Raw genomic sequence first — 16,870 nt, 5'->3', positions numbered from 1 at the left:
ACTTTAAAAGCATAATGCCTAATATAAAATATATGTTGACTCTGGCATCCCAATAAAGTAGTAAAAATTAATTTTGGTTGAAATAGAAGAATAATCCTCTTAAATGAGCTTCTTTATATTCTCAAAAGAAATTGTTGCTTTGCTTGCTAATTTATTATCAGAGAAGATGACAGTCGTCTTTCTCATTTATTCAACTTCACAAACTAGTAGAGTATAAGTATTTTTTACATTTCTATAACTAATAGCGTACAACTACATTCTCATGAGAGCACCAGAATCAGAATGTAGATCTGGTCCTTCACTAGATCACCACCCAAAGCATTCTGTCACCAAAGGATCTCTTGCCCCCTTCTAGTACAGTTTTAATGTTTAAGATAGAAGTTGATCATTTGATATGTCAGAGTATCTAAGCCTTAGAGATCAGCTTCATTCCCTCAGCCTAATACCTACAATCCATACAAGTTTTAGTGTCTATCATGTTTCTGTTCTTGATAAATAATATTCCACAGTGTAGATATACCACACGTAGCTTAATAATTCATATTAAATGACTTGTAAGGTGTCTTCATTGCCTGGTGACTATGAATGAGGCTACTAAATATATTGTGTGCACTTTTTAAAGTGATCACAGGTTTCTATTTCTGTAGGATAATTATGTAGAATTTGTGTTTCTAAGTCACCTAAGAAGTGTTTGGTTTTTATAGGAAACCACTGAAATGTTTCCATAACAGCAATGCGTGAGGATGGCAGCTGGTGGGCAGCCTCCCTGGTTGTCCAAGCCATTGAAACAACATATTACAGTGATTTTAGTTTTCATCAAAGTATACCTTCTCTGGCTGTAGGTCATCTGCTCACATGGCTTTTGCTGTCTGCATGCCCTTTTTTTGAAATGTAAGTGGTCAAGTATTGCACACATTGGTTATTTAGGCTGTCTTCTTGTTTCATTGCTACAGAGTTGTAGAGCTTCTTCTTTATCTTAGGTTCCAGTTCTTTCTCACACAGTCCATACTGGAAACTTTCTCCTAGCCATACACTTGTCCTTGTATTCTTATAACAACCTTGTCTAAAGAGATAACGTCAATTTTGATGAAGTTCCTATTTCTGGATTTTCTTCATTTTTTTTTCCTTCCCTCTCTCTCTCCTCATCCCCCCTTTCCACCTTCTCTCCCATTGCTTTGATGTTTTCAGAGAGCCTTATTATTTAGCCTAGGACTAGCACTGAATTCACCATTCTCTTGTCTTCACTTTCCAAATATTGGCTCTATTGTAATTACCTTCCCTATCCTGATACCTTTCTCTTTCCATAGGTATGAATTTGGTGTCACCTGTTCAGGTTCACAATCTCCCTTGTATCATTTCTATAAGTTTTATTTCCATGAACTACTTACTATCTATTACTAAAGTTGTGAGGTTCAAGCAGAATTTTGTTTTTTATTACAAATAAAGATCTAATTGTCTTGGCACCATTTACAGAAAAGACTTTTTTCTCCATTGCCTTGCTCATAACTTTTTCAGAAACCAATTAAGCATATTGCCTGTCTCTTCTTTTATATCGTTTTTACTAATGCATCTGAGCTGTAGTCATAGCTGTATTATTTCTGTGAGTTTCTAGTAGCAATCACTTAAAGCAACTCTTACTTGTCTTGTTTCTCAAAGTCATTTTCCCGGTTCTGTTTCCTTTGCCTTTCCTTGAACTTCAGAAACCTGCTCAAAGAACTCTCCAAACATTTGCCCATGGATTTTGGTTCCTATTATCCAGAGCCTATGAATCAGCATGGGGAGACTGGACAGCTTTGCTAATGCTCCATCTTGTAATCATTTATCTTAGTTGGCCTACTTATCTAGACTTTTTGATGCATATCATTGGTATTAATAGGGTTGATGAATAAATCCTTTTTGTATATTTGAAAGAGTTACATTTAAACTTATTTATTTTGAACCTCTTGTGAACATATTTAAAACTGTGTTTTCCAGTTGTTTGTGGCTAAATATTTGTGTTCCATCCTTTTGTCTGTAGACAGCCTCAGTTCTCACTCCTGTTCTCCAAACTATGTGTCTTTTGGCTCTAACCCTCATATTTGTCATCCAACTACAAGGAGACCTCTTGACTATCTGACCCCTTGACTCACTTCTTGGAATCTGTGGCCTCCTCTTCTACCTCAGACTCTCAGCCTGGACTGAGGTTTGGAGTCCATACACAACATTAAGAGGTCTTTTTCTCTTCGTTCTTCTTTTCTTATAACCTTGCTGGCCCTGCTCTCTGTCCTGCAGCTTCCCCTTGTTGGTTCTCCCTCATTATGATTTGCCCATTTTTTATGGTAGAATTCTACCCTCCTTCTGGGGCCACATGGCAGGAGAACAGAGATGAAGGAGATGTGAGACAGATCATTCCACACAATTTCAGATCTCATCTTTCCCCTAGAAAAGCCCTCCTCTCATGGTTTATAGAGTATGAGAGTTTTAGAGCAGCCTGTGTCCCCGTTTCATCGGCTTTCTTTGCTTCTACCCACCACTGTCATGGCAAGATTACATGGACCTAAAGCACACGAGAATGAAGAGAAAAAAGAGATTTTCATTCATTTTGGAGTATTAGGAGCCCTATATCCTATATCCTGAGCTAACACCAGAGGTCTGGATTCTGTCTACACTAAGGATAATCTCTGAGCCTGGGGCTGTATTTGTCTAGGTCAAGAAAGATCAGAAGGGAAAATGGAAGCTCATAGATACTGGTTTGCTGATATTTGAGATTTTGACTTTCTCCTCTCCTGTGCCTGGTGCTATTTACTTTTAAAGTCCCCAAATACTGTAGCTTATCATGCTTTCTGCAGATACTGTAGCTCCTTCAGCATATGGTAATAAAGAAGCCCTCTACATCGCCTACACCTGCAATTTCACCTGCAGCTTACAATGCCCTGTTAACATCAATGTTACTCTAGTTGTGTCAAACTCCCAACACAGGTGTTTCTACCAAGTCAGCCTTGCTTCCTCACCTTGTTGATCAATATGCCTAAATTCGAGGAAATTGTTTATGTTCCACATTTACCTCAAAATCGACAGCTTTTCAAATAAAATTTAGTAATTTATCATCTGTTTTAGTCGAGTAGAGTAAAATTTGTCTGTGTTTATTTGTGTCAGTGGAATTCCTCATTCCTAGTCAGCATTATTTTCAGCAATAAGAGACATTCACAAACCAGTGGGTCTGAAGCATGCATGGCCAGTATTTTTACAATGTACTATTTTTGTAGCCCAAGCTTTGTAAGAATAATTTTATAATAATATTAACTAATAACAGTAGTCATTATTATCTGATAAGGCATACTCATACTCTCAGGATCTTCGGACTGTGTCTACATAAATCAGGATGCTTTACAATATTCATGCTCTATAGCTGGGAAAACTTCAGGAAACAGGAGTTGCCCCCTCTTGATCACATAACTATTTATTGCACAGAAGGCTATTGGGGTAGCCTTGGGGCTTGCTACTCAACTATCACTGTACTGTCCCCTACTCAATGCTCTAGGGACTAGAACCTGTGACATCTCATCTTCCAAAGAAACAAGGGTCTGGTATCTGACTCTGCTCTTAAGAGCACATGCTCCTCTTGCAGAGAACTGCAGTTCCCAGCACCCATATGAGTTGTCTCACAGCTGCTTATATCTAGGGTATCACACACACACACACACACACACACACACACACACACCTAGGCACACACATACACATAAAATAAATGCATATATCTTTAAGACAAATGACAATTGTTTAGTGATGAGGTAAATCTATATGAATCAAAATGCAGAGTTTTCCATCAACTTGGGTAGTGAACTATATTGTTTAGCCACTAGTTTAGATTGAACAATGGCTAGCAGGTTTTAATATGATAAACAAATATTAAAATATAAAGAGAAGGGTGTAGGCAAAACCTGGCATGGATGGGATGTTGGAGAAGGATGGCAGGGAAGAAGAGTGTGTTCTTCCGGTAGAGCGGACAAGAAGTGATAAAGCTATCAAGAATCTGCTTCATAGAAGGGGAGTTGAATCACGTAAAATTTCTGGGGTGAGTCTATGAAAAGACTAGATAAACACCCCAGAGATTACACAATAGAGTAAATAGGCTAAACCACAGAGACCTACTGGACCTAATCCTTCACTACTTGCTTGGAAGACTTCTGTGGTTATGAATATTCATGTCTGTCATTCAGAGTGCAGATATCTTCAGTTATCTTCCTACATGGACTTCTCACTTCCATACAACCCGGGTTAACCTTACAGTCTAAATATATGAACCAGGAAGACTCAACCGTGCCCGCTACATATGGCCTTTGTTTATTTTCTTGTCCGGATGAGATTTTTCATTTCCTAGCTACATGTCTAGATGGCTTAGATGCAGAGCGTGTCTCGCAGCTGCAAATCCCTGTGTGTGACACGGGAACTGCTTGATATTCACAGAGCCTGACAGTGCTAATGATGGCTTTCCCCTGGATGTTTACAGAGACATTTGTTAGTTTGCATTGCAGTGGCATTTCCAGAAGAGAGGAGTTATTTACATTTTGATGTTTAACATCTTCAGGAGTGTTTTTTCTCTTCTTTTTCTTTTTGATCTGTTAAAGGATGGCAAAATAGGTAAGGCAGAAACTCAGAGAATGAGTGTCATTAAAGACTGTTTTACATTTCCTCTGTCTTCTAAAAACAGATGTATGTTTCAGCATGTGCGATTGAATATTTCATTAGGAAGCATTAGGTGGTTATTTTAATGGTGGACTTTTAAGAGCCTCCATTAGTGTTGTACTCCATGTCTCAGAATGCCTAGGTAGGAAAGGTGTGTAGATTTGTGTTGCTGAAATCCTCATTTCTTTCTCTTCCACACATTATCACAGTTAAATATTTAAGTTCCTTCGATGATAGAAAGGGACTTGATATTTTGGTGGGAGCATTGCAGGGGGTGTGAGTTTTCCCTCTCCTTCTTCTCTTGTGCTTTACTTGGTTTTAATGAGCCAGCAGTGCGGCACACAAAAGGCATGATTTTGCCTCTTCATGTGTGGTGGGATATTTGGAAGTCATTGTGAAATGGTATTAAGAGTACTGTTGAAATAAAGGAAAATTTGGGTTTGGTTCCCAATCTGAAAAACAACAACACAATCCATATATTTCTAAATCTTTAAGAAGTTTTTTGTTTGTTTTGTAACCATCTTTAGGTACATGAACTGTGGCCAACTAAGAGGACATTGATGGCTGTGCTCTGGATGGGAAACTGTTGTAGAGCAATTAAGAATCTAAAATGATCTTTTCATTTTAGCTCAATTAAAGGGCTTATCCAGATTTGGGGTGTCATGAATTCAGTTCTGTAGTTTATAACCAGGTTCAACTCTGTGTGGCACAAATCTCAGGAGAGGATGTGCACTTGTGAAAACTTTAAACAGATGCCTATGTAAAGCTTTTGGAGATGGAATTAGATGTAGAATTTTAGTCAAAGCAAGAGCCTTACTCTTAATCCAAAGGGAGTATATAGGGCAGTGGTTCTCGACCTGTGGGTTACCACCCTTTGGAGGTTAAATGACCCTTTCATAGGGGTTACCTAAGATCATCTGGAAACACAAATGTTTCCATTGTGATTCACAACAGCATAAAAATTACAGTTGTGAAGTAGCAATGAAAATGTTATGACTGGGGGTCAGCACAACATGAGAAACTGCATTAAAGGATCACGGCAGTAGGAAGGTTGAGAACCGCTGTTACAGGGGCTAAGACAGGAAACACACAAGGCAGTAGGTCATTGAGCAAGTAGCCAGATGTTTTTCAAAGGGAACAAAAGATCAGTGGTTCAGAAATACACAAGTAACCATGCAAGTGGGTGTGCACAACCTCTGCCCCTCCCCCACAAACACACACACACACACACACACACACACAAACACACACACCTCGTGCATTGACTATTCATCTGCTTTAGCATTTAGAGAAATCTCTCTTGGATTGCAAAAGTGAGTCATTTGTTCCCCACCATTAGGATTTTAAACTTCACAGCAGAACTAAGCTCCTGTATGCGCTAATATTCAAATACTCCTAAAGATGCTATGAGATACCGTCGTCTTTGGGCACAGTCTTTCTATCCATTTCAGTAACATTTCTGGGGAGAGCTGCATTGAATGCGGTGCACACTAATGGGTGTAGAGTCTTTGTTTGTGCCCGATGCTTCATAGTTGCTTCCATCAGGTTGAAGTGGAGAAGTAGCCACCTTCGTCATACAGAGGGTTGAACACCTTCCATTGATCATCTCATAGGAACCAGCCTACAGAAGAAGAATTGGGTCACAACTGAGGAAAGCAAAGCTTCCCTTGGCCTGCCCAACTCAGTCCTCAAGTACATATATGTACCCATTATGTCATAAATGCTTTTATTGCTCAGCCCTGGAAGAGAGACGATCATCACTTCAGAAGTAATGTGTGTGCTACTTGAGAGAGAAAATTCAGAGTGTTATACACAGGCATTGCATGTCTTAAAATTAGAATAGCTTAGTGTGCTCAAGCCAAAAACATTCAAATGATTGTCTTTAAGAATTAAAAGCTATCTGTATGATGGGTAATCAGTTTCATGGAGGAAAAAATATCTACACCTTTCAAGGAAACAGTAATTGGTAGTACCTATACAAATAACGATTAAATCTTTTAACTACAGGTATCAAAGAATTATTCAGACATATGCCATTTTATGACTTGGAACACCTTGTTTTGACATATTTAAACAGAAAATGATAAAGCGAATTATGTAAAATTTTCTCAGAATTAACATTAGTATTGTTTTCTATACTATGAAGATCATACTTCACACTCCCACACTTGCAATTCACACACGGATACAAACACACACACACACACACACACACGGTGAATTTTTTCTATTTTTATTTCAAAACTGAAGTTGATATTTTAATTCATATTGGTTTTACAAATATAAGAAGCATTTATTTCATATCTTAGTAAGACATTTAGCATTCTATTTAACAATAAATCATATTTTTCAATGTGAAAAATGCTTATTTTATTACAATGTGAGTTTGGTTGTACAAATATCAGGAGGACTTTTCTATTCCAGTTTCTTTAGGTACATTTTAATTGCTGCATTTTATTTTACTAGAAGAAAACCGCCATGATCTAGTAACAGAATTGTGCATCCTTTTCACTTAATTTAGTCATTCTTTAATTAGCATTTTGATAAACTACATTAATTTTCTTATTTCTTTTCTGATACCTCTTATAACGACACAGCCATATTCACAAGGTGCTGGTTAAATTATATACAGCATCAACACTCAGACTAAAATTATACAAATTTCAGAAAAGGACACAGTAGCTAAGATAATTAGTGTCTAACCCCAGACAGTGAGGCAGCCAGGCTCAGATCTCTGGAATAGCACAACCCTGTTTTCACAAGGCGAAAGGGCAGCTATGTATCATGGTGTTGACATTTGCATGGTGTAATAGAGCCATTCATTCTGCGGAGTTTCTTTTTTGCCTAAGAAAAGAAACTAGAGAATCATTAAGCATGATGGTTTGCTAGCTTTATCTTTAGCATGCTTTATAGTTGTCAACCATAATTTTTACACCAATGAAGATTGTGATGATGATAATCTTAGTAATAAAATCAGCAGCATCATTAAGTCTGGATGAGTCACTCAATGACTAATAAATATGAGGCGGATGAAAGCCTAGAGTTGCCACTTGGCTCCAGGAGAAGTCATTTCTGCTTTAGATTCACACCTTTGTCTCAAGAATGAGATGCTGTACTAAGTACGTGTGTTGATAGTACTTTATGCATCTTTACTTAGTTTGCTGGCACACAATTTTTACTTTCTCTCCTAAGAAGAAAAAATATTAAAGAATAGGATCATAGTCCAATTTTGACCCAACTGTACCAGTATACATGGATAATTCTTTTCTGTTTTACTTGCCAATAGTGCTGTGATACACATAAGCTTTATCTCATGTGGTTGGGATAGAGGGGCAACAGTTTATGCCACTGTAGATATTTGCATTTATAACACAGGGTTTATAATACAGTGTAGAGTTTTCATTTCTTGCATTATGTTATTCCCTGAAGGTGCTCCTGAGAGCCTTCCTGGAGGTCCAGTCTGTGGTCCTTCCTCATGAATTCATGAATATAGTATAATGCTAACAACATGATTTCCTGTGCATTGAGCAGCTCTGTTTAAAGGAAGTAACAATCCATGGATTTCAGAAGTAAATGTGTTCTGGATGAATTACAAAGCAGGTGACACTTACCTTAGTATTTCATTGACTTTTCACTTGCAGAACCTCAGATGGTGGCAAAGTGGTCGGCACCATAGAAGTCACCCTCGTGAAGATGGGGGAGATTGAGGATGGGGACACCGACCACATCACAACAGATGTGCAGGGACAAAAGGTAGGACTGCAGTCAGTTCATTGCATAGATTAAATTGGAAATGATAAGCTTTTCCAGACGCCTGTATTGCCAACACCCTGTGGGGCTTGAAATCTCATTATTCAAAAGCTAAATGAGAAATCATCCCTGGAATTGAAGTACAATATGTGCATTTCCTCCTGGAACCAGAAGGCCCATTTACTTGGAGCTGTGTGAAGCTCGGTGCCATTCAGAAACACCTTTCTCCACTGTGCCAGCTCTCATGTTGATATCATCTCTCCTCAGTTGGAACAAAAGTATTGATCACTGTTGCATTCTGCCATAATTACCCTGCATGAGATGCAGGGAGGATTCTGGGAGAGTGGCTGCCAAGAGTAGCCCTCTCTTATTCCCAGAGACATCTTTGGAAGAGATGCAATTTTAATTTTATATGAAGGGAGGCATACTTAACAAGAACTTTGTATGTTTTGAAATTGTATACACATAGAGACACAGAAGGAGGGGGGAGGGAGAGGGGTGGGGAGAGAGAGAGAGGAGAGAGAGAGAGATAAAGAGAGAGAGAGAGAGAGAGAGAGAGAGAGAGAGAGAGAGAGAGAGAGGAAGAAAATAGGCACATACGTTTGGAGGAGGTTCAACAACAGCAATATAATGAACAAAGTAAACGCTGTATTTGAAACCTAAGCCCAAGAAATGTCTGCATAATCTGTTATATTTCTTCTTCCTTTTCTGTTACAGTAACAAGCAGTAACAACAAACAATATAAATATCAACCTAAATCTTTTTCTTACAAGTGATATTTTTTATAATACTAAAACAATTGGGCACATTGTTCCAGTGAAAGACCCACAACGTGAGGACTCCCTCACGTTCTGACTCAGGAGAGGCGACACCCCAAAATCACCCACAAGAAACGATCTTGCTGCAACTGCAAGAGGATTTTTATTCGAGAGCGTTCTCGGGCCCATGGTCATACACCACGCAGGGGTAGAGGACCATGGCGCGCTGAGTAGCTGAGTAAGGGGGTATTTAAAGGAAGAAACCACAATTCATGGAGGTGGGGAGGGCGTTGTTGGAAAATACCAAAAATACCAGTTAAGAGTCACAAGGAAGTATAAAGTCACAAGTGTCAGGTTATCTCTCAAGACAGTTTCTAAGAGCCCCTAAAGATAGCACATTTGCATTGCAGGTTCCAGTAATGGTCAGGGTGCCATTCTTTGAATTGAACCCAGGAAGCGGGTAGGTGGAGGAATGTCGCTATCTGTTTTATGACCAGTACCTGGAGCACTAAGCCACAAAGGCTACACTCCCAAGCCTGGGCCCAAAAGCCTCGAATTTTGTTTTTACTTTGCTATACTTTTTTAATACTTCTTCATTCCCCACTTCTTCTAGTTAATAGTTCTAATCTTAGAACTAGACACTATCTTCTCCCTGACATAGTTGATCCTTTAGGGCATGGTACTGTTATCTCAAAACTAAAAGCCACACTGCATTAATTCTTGTTTTAATAAAGGTGACTTGCCTATTTAACACACATGGACCTATAATTAAAAGCAGAAGCAAAATCAAAAGGGGTCTCATAAAGGTAGAAAGTAGGGTGGTCAAGAGTACAAGATAAGGGCCTTTCCACCCGAGTCTCAAGGTTTTCTGCGTGGAGACGGCTAGCAGGTCTTCTGGAGCAGGCCTTCTGGAGCTGCTTTTTTGCTCGCTGTCTCACTCACTGGAGCACCTTGAGCCTAGAGAACAAAGGCTGGGAAAGCAGCATGTCAGCACTATGTACAGAGGCTATTTTTACCAGTGGAGGGGGCCCCCTTTAGAGTAATTTATAAGGGGGTCAGTCTAAACTGTCCAGGGGTGTTTCTAACTCTGAAGAGCAAAGGGTAGGAGAGCTATCCAATCATTGGCGCCAGTCTCCGCTGTCAATTTGGTAAGGGTCTCTTAATGGTTCTATTTATTTTCTCTACCTGTCCTGAGCTTTGGGGCCTGCATGTACAATGTAACTTTTAACTAATCTCTAATATCTTGGCCAGTCCCTGATTTACCTGGGCAACAAAGGAGGTCCATTACCTTGGGAAGATTTCTTTTAGAAATTCTACCTCATCATAGCACAGGCCTTGCAGCTTTTGGCTATTTCTTCTGCCAAGTCAAAGAGTCCTATAACATAGTAGTGAAAGGACCTAACCACACCTTTGAATTTCTTGGCCCCCAGGCCAAGTCAAATACTGTCCATAACTTGATAGTGCTCAGGGGTGTATCTAAAGCTGGTCTCTCTGATGTCATGATAATCTTTAGGCTCCTTAACTGCCAGGATCATTGCTCCTTGAGTCACCTGTTTGGCAGTTAGATCTGCTATCTGATTTTCTTTAGCCACAGCATCTTAGGTCTTTCTCTGCAGATGTCAACAGCCCTCTTTGTCTGTATATTGCTCCGTACAGTGACAAAAGCATACCTGCTGTCAGTGTAGACTTTTCTTTTGCCATTTATGGACCTTGTCTCAAAGTCACAAGTTCAGCTTTCTGGGCCGACGTCCCTTCAGGGAGGCTGCTGGCCTAGATCACTTGCTTTCTGTCCACCACCATACTGCTGTCCCCGCCTTCTGCTTACCTTTAACCTCGAGGCTACTGTCATCAGTGTACCAGCTCGAACCCTCAGGCCAAGGCTGATCTGATCCTTCAGATCATTTCAAGTACCAGTTTCTCAGCACAGTGATGAGTAGGTGCAGTCTCACGCAGTGGGACAGCAGGTGGAACAAAGCGAAGGTCACTCGTTCAGTCAACAAAAAGTTCTGATGTGTCACAGGAGCGTTGGTAGTCATCCATCAGTCAGGGGGCTTTTGGATAATGCTTTCAAGAGCGTGGGATGCCATTACAGCTAGTTACTGTCCCAGAGTGAGCTTATCAGCATCCTTGACAAGCAGATTATGGCAATAATAGCTTACAGGCAAGAAAACCACCCGCTGGCAACAGGGTGTAACTTCTTGGTTAGGTAAGCCACTGGCCTTTTTCAAAGTCCCAAAGTCTGAGAAAGGACTCCTTTGGTGACCCCTGATCTCTCTTCCACATAAAGAGTGAAAGGCTTGGTTAGGTCAGACAAAGGCTGGCCATCAGTAGGGCCTGTTTTATTTCTCTAAAGGCTTTCAGGTGATCTGGGATCCACACAAACACTTCCCCTTCCTTGGTTAGGAGGTACAATGGGAAGCTAAGGTCGCCAACCCAGGTGTCTAGAGTCTGTAGAAGCCAGCAAGTACCCAAGAATTTTTTTACTTGCCTTGGCGTAGTTAGCCACTACTTCCCGTCTCGAAGGGTGTGTAAGTAACTTCAGTCTGACACAGCTGAGTCTTTTTAGCTGAGGCTCGGTCTTCAGTTGCCCAGGTTTCCTGTCTAGATCCTGTCTTTTTCTTTCTCTCCTATCAAATTTCTCTCTTGTCTAAGATCCCTCCTGTTTTCTATTTCTTCTGCCTCCCGCCTCTCTCTCTCACACACACACTTTGCCTCTTTCACTAATCACATAACTGTCTCCCTCTCATAATACACCTTCTAATCTCTGAAGTTTCTTTCTGATATCGGGAGCCAACTGCCTTATGAAGGCCGGCCAGGCCACTGAGGCCTTCTGGGCTTCCTAGGTAAGATCAAAGGGAGTGAACTGCCTGAAGGCTTCCATAAGCCTTTCAAGGAACATTGAGGGAGGTTCGATCGGCCCCTGCATTACCTCTTACCTTAGCCAAATTAGTGGGCCTGTCTCGAGGCACCTTGGAGACCAGAGCCTGGCATTAGATTTTCAAGCTCTCCTTACCTTCAGCCATGTCGCAGTCGCAACTGGGGCAAGTCAAAAGGAATCCCATGTCGATCTCATTTTGTAGCTGTGTAGACCACCCATTGGCTCCCGGGCTATTTTTCTAGCCTCTAACAGAATTCTCTCTCGCTCTTCGGTTTTTAAGAGCATCTGCAACAGCTGTTGACAATCATCTCAAGTAGGCTGATGAGAAAACATAAGGAACTCTACCAACCCTGTCCTGAGAAAGGGGGTGGTTAGTTTTCCAGTTATAAATACCAACAGAGGAAAATGACCAGTACTGAAGGGTTTAAAGTTTGGGCGGGTCCACCAGAGTCCGCCCGGACTCTGTGCTCTGCAGTTCCATGTACCCGCAGCGGTCCGCCTCTTGACACCCCGAGGGGTTTAGGGTTCCCTCGGCAGCTGGGGTTGAGGCTGTGGATAAGGGGAAGGTTGTGGACTAGGCCACTCAGGAGGCTTCATAGATTTTGGAGGAGCCGAATTGGCTGGTGGCTGCGATTTGGGAGAAACCTTTAATTTCTCTTGTAACATAAGAGTACAACCACAATTTTGAGAAGCAAAACCAAATTTTAACAGTGAAAACAATCTATTTTTTCTTTAAAAATGAACTCCAAAAACATTACTTGCTACAAATTTTGGTGGCCTGTTCCTGCACACAAACACAAGAAGGTGTAGCCGCCAATATTTCAAAAAGACACTACCCTAAATCTTATCTTTTATAAATCGGATTTCTAGGATAAGAATTACATAGAATATTACTCAATTTAGGCGTATCTTTAGAGACCTGTTCCCATGGATTGTCTCATGCTGCATGTTGTAGTTCTAAATTACTCTAACCCAGAGTTACCAGTTTTAAGTCAACTTTTTGTTACCAATGTTACAAATTTTTAATCATAACTAATAACTTATGAGCCACTAATCTATAACCAAGACATATAAAACATATTTATACTTTTGAAACTATACAAAAATGAAATGGCTGCATACATTTGCTCATTTAAACCAAACAAAATTCTTAATTTTTCTAGCTGTAACTTCAAAAGAGGAGCACCTTGTCACCTGATGAATCTAATTATCACAAGCACAGAGATTTTTGTAGAACTTGAGAAGCTGCTGGTCCCTATAAGAGCAGCATTTATAATCAGCTCCTAGCAGGGCTTCTCCAGCCACACTAGATTCCTAACTACAGGTGCAGGGCCCCAAAGACCAATTAATACTGTTTATTTTATTTTATTTTTTACCAAATTATCCCCAGATAGTCGGAGAGTACTGCTTTTCTCAAAACCCATTCTCTCACATCTCAGGTGTAAACTATCTCTAGTCAGGGTATAAAGCACCTATGAGAATTACCTTTGTTTTTCTAGATTTTTACATAGCTCTAAACACATACACAAAAACACATAAAACAGAAACCAACAGATCCAGACACATTGGACCCTTTTTTGTCCTCCACAAGCAGGCAAAAGAATTAGACGATTTTGGAGGGGGAAGCTTCCGCTTCAACAGAACTCGGTCCCTCTGACCGATCCGGAGACGGCCAGGCGTCCCTGGCTCTCCTTACCTCCCAGGGCATCCCCCAGGGCCACAGCCTGTGGTCCTCCTAGCACGTCTGCCGACCACAGTCCTCCAGTCCTTACGGCCCAAAAGGACAGCTGCAAATACCGACCGCGCGCGCATTTCAGACCCCATCACCCCATCGTCTCCAAACACCAGCATCCATTTCTACCTAGACGACCAAAACCAGAGAAGCACACTTGTTCCTCACTCTGCCAGGTGTAAAACCAAGGCACGAGGTGGGACTCGAACCCACGATCTCGCAACCCGAAAACCAAGACACAAATTCAATAAACTCAGATGGATCCGAACTCAGATTTCGCCATGCTTCAGAAACATAGGACAAGACACAAACAACCCAACACAACAAGCACATGTTCCAATGTTCGTTTCAGAAAACAGACACTCAAAACAGAGACACCGGCCGGCACACACACAAGAGGGGATCCCCATACCTCCAAGTCGGTTCTCGGGTGTGAGGGGTGGTCGCGTTTCCCGGCCAACGCACCAAATGAAAGACCCACAACGTGAGGACTCCCTCACGTTCTGACTCAGGAGAGGCGACACCCCAAAATCACCCACAAGAAACGATCTTGCTGCAACTGCAAGAGGATTTTTATTCGAGAGCGTTCTCGGGCCCATGGTCATACACCACGCAGGGGTAGAGGACCATGGCGCGCTGAGTAGCTGAGTAAGGGGGTATTTAAAGGAAGAAACCACAATTCATGGAGGTGGGGAGGGCGTTGTTGGAAAATACCAAAAATACCAGTTAAGAGTCACAAGGAAGTATAAAGTCACAAGTGTCAGGTTATCTCTCAAGACAGTTTCTAAGAGCCCCTAACAATCTAAGAGCCCCTAAAGATAGCACATTTGCATTGCAGGTTCCAGTAATGGTCAGGGTGCCATTCTTTGAATTGAACCCAGGAAGCGGGTAGGTGGAGGAATGTCGTTATCTGTTTTATGACCAGTACCTGGAGCACTAAGCCACAAAGGCTACACTCCCAAGCCTGGGCCCAAAAGCCTCGAATTTTGTTTTTACTTTGCTATACTTTTTTAATACTTCTTCACCAGCTTTAAAAAACTTCCAGGAGTTTTATAGGAAATAATTTTATATTATAATTTTAATAGCAAAATACCTTTTCATAATATAATGTATATGTTTTTTAAATAAACATTTAAAGGGATAAAACCTCCTATGACTTATTGCTTCTTAACGTTAAAATGTAGGATGTGTGTTAGTCAGAGTTCTTCTTTAAAGGAACATTTGAAACTGATAGAATATGTATGTGTGTGTGTGTAAAATGTGTGTATAGAATATAAAATGTGTGTATAGTATGAATATACATATTATATATACATATATTTATACTTAATATATAAATAATTTATATATTTACTGTTATTTATATATTATATAGTTTTATGTAATATGATTATAAGAATGTGGGGGGTATGGTCCACGCAGATCAACAATAGCTGCCTCACATTGAAGAGGCTGAGAATTCAGTTCAGTTCATGAGACTGGATATCTCTGAAGTCCCATCTGGTGCCAAAGGCCTGCAGGATTCCTGGGGAACTCTTGATCTTCACTAACGTTGGCATTCCAAAGAAATTGTTTCTAACATCAGGTAAGGAATGCCGTAACAACAGAACATATGAAATTCTCAGCAAAAGTAAGGGCAAGCAGGCAAAAGAAAAAAAAAAAAAACCAAAAAAACAAAACATAACAAAAAACCAAAATCATGTTTCTTCTTGTTGGATTGCCATCAGAAGGTAGAGTCCACATTCAGGATACGTCTTCTTCCATCAAATAATTTGATTGAGAAACACCCTCACAGAAATGCCCATCGGATGACCTCATTTGTAGCCAAGGTGACAAACAAGATTAGCCATCACAGAATATTCTTGACAACTGAGCCTTGGGAAATATCTACTTAAGAGATGATATTTACCTAACAATTAAAAAACAAATTTATTTATTTATTTATTTTAAAAAAATACTGATTATTGCCTTCCAAAAATTGTTTTGCTTTCTCTGAGCAAGCTAAGATACTTCTTTGTTCCACAAACCTCGTTCTCCTCCCATCCTCTGGAGACATTATCACACACTGGATTATCCCAAGGCTGCTTATGAATGCTGGGCCATGATGTGATTTGGGCTTTGCATTGGAGACCTTTGGCCTGGGACTTAGTCTTTCTGTTCCAGCCATGTTCCTGGAGCATGCCACATAAAGCTCATTTTTGCTTCTGCTATGCACATTTTCATGTTAACATAGACAAAGAATAACTAGAATTCTAAACTGGTTACCAAGTGCTGAAGTGGACTGACAGGCCTGCCTGGTCCTGTAGCAATCCACCAGGATCCCAGCTGCCAGAGCATCACTTCCCATTTCAAAGCTGAGCTGCTATGTCTAGTCCATCTGTCCCTGGATGTCTCTTTACTGTCTATTCTCTCAGCTCACCTGTCCCTTTGATACCAGACCATTCCTCAATGAAGCAGTACAAACTGAAAGATGTCTTAATCTGACCTAGGACACCTCTGTTTTCTCCCAACAGTTCACCAAGCCCTAGACACTAGTTCATTGCTATGATAAGGTCCTGCAAAGTATGGGAAATGAGTCTGTCTTGAGTCCCCTCTGTATTCTGCTCAGAGCTCACCTGCTCATGGCTCTAGGCCATCAATAAGATGAAGCTCTATAACCTGAGTGACATTCTTTTCAATGTCAAGCAATGCCCAGCTTCTTACTCACAATGTGCCTCACCAAAGGACCACATAATTTTTCTGAGCCAGCAATGTGGATTCATAACGGATAAAACTTTTTCTCTTTATAAAATGACTTACACTCTTGTGTCAATCCCTAAGAATATTTATGATTAAGTGAAGAACATATATTAAGATCTAAGATATACAATATTTATATGAGTTACATGAAAAGAAATATTTCAATGATTCTCTGTATGTTCTTAGAACAGCACAAGTATAAACCTTTCCATAGATCTTTCTATTCAAAACTGTTATGAAGGATGGGACACAGTCTGCCACTAGTGTTGATCTAAATCCTATGTGGTTGACAACTGATAAAAGAAATTAAGTAATCTAGGAGGTACTACTGAAATAATACCCCTC

General features: G+C 40.4%; 1 protein-coding gene across 5 annotated transcripts in view; it reads left to right on the top strand.

The window, feature by feature from the left end:
• Positions 1-16,870, top strand: part of Inpp4b (inositol polyphosphate-4-phosphatase type II B) — a 793,726-nt gene that overhangs the window by 541,593 nt on the left and 235,263 nt on the right. For all 5 annotated transcript variants that reach the window (XM_029480343.2, XM_029480345.2, XM_085843791.1 and 2 more), the window contains one exon: positions 8,310-8,421. In XM_029480343.2, coding sequence (XP_029336203.1) covers positions 8,310-8,421 — 112 coding nt within the window. The remainder of the gene's footprint in view (positions 1-8,309; positions 8,422-16,870) is intronic.

The sequence above is a fragment of the Mus caroli genome, unplaced genomic scaffold, assembly GCF_978045245.1.
Source record: "Mus caroli unplaced genomic scaffold, Mus_caroli_1 scaffold_10, whole genome shotgun sequence".
Lineage (NCBI taxonomy): Eukaryota > Metazoa > Chordata > Mammalia > Rodentia > Muridae > Mus > Mus caroli.
This window is presented reverse-complemented; position numbering and strand designations above follow the sequence as displayed.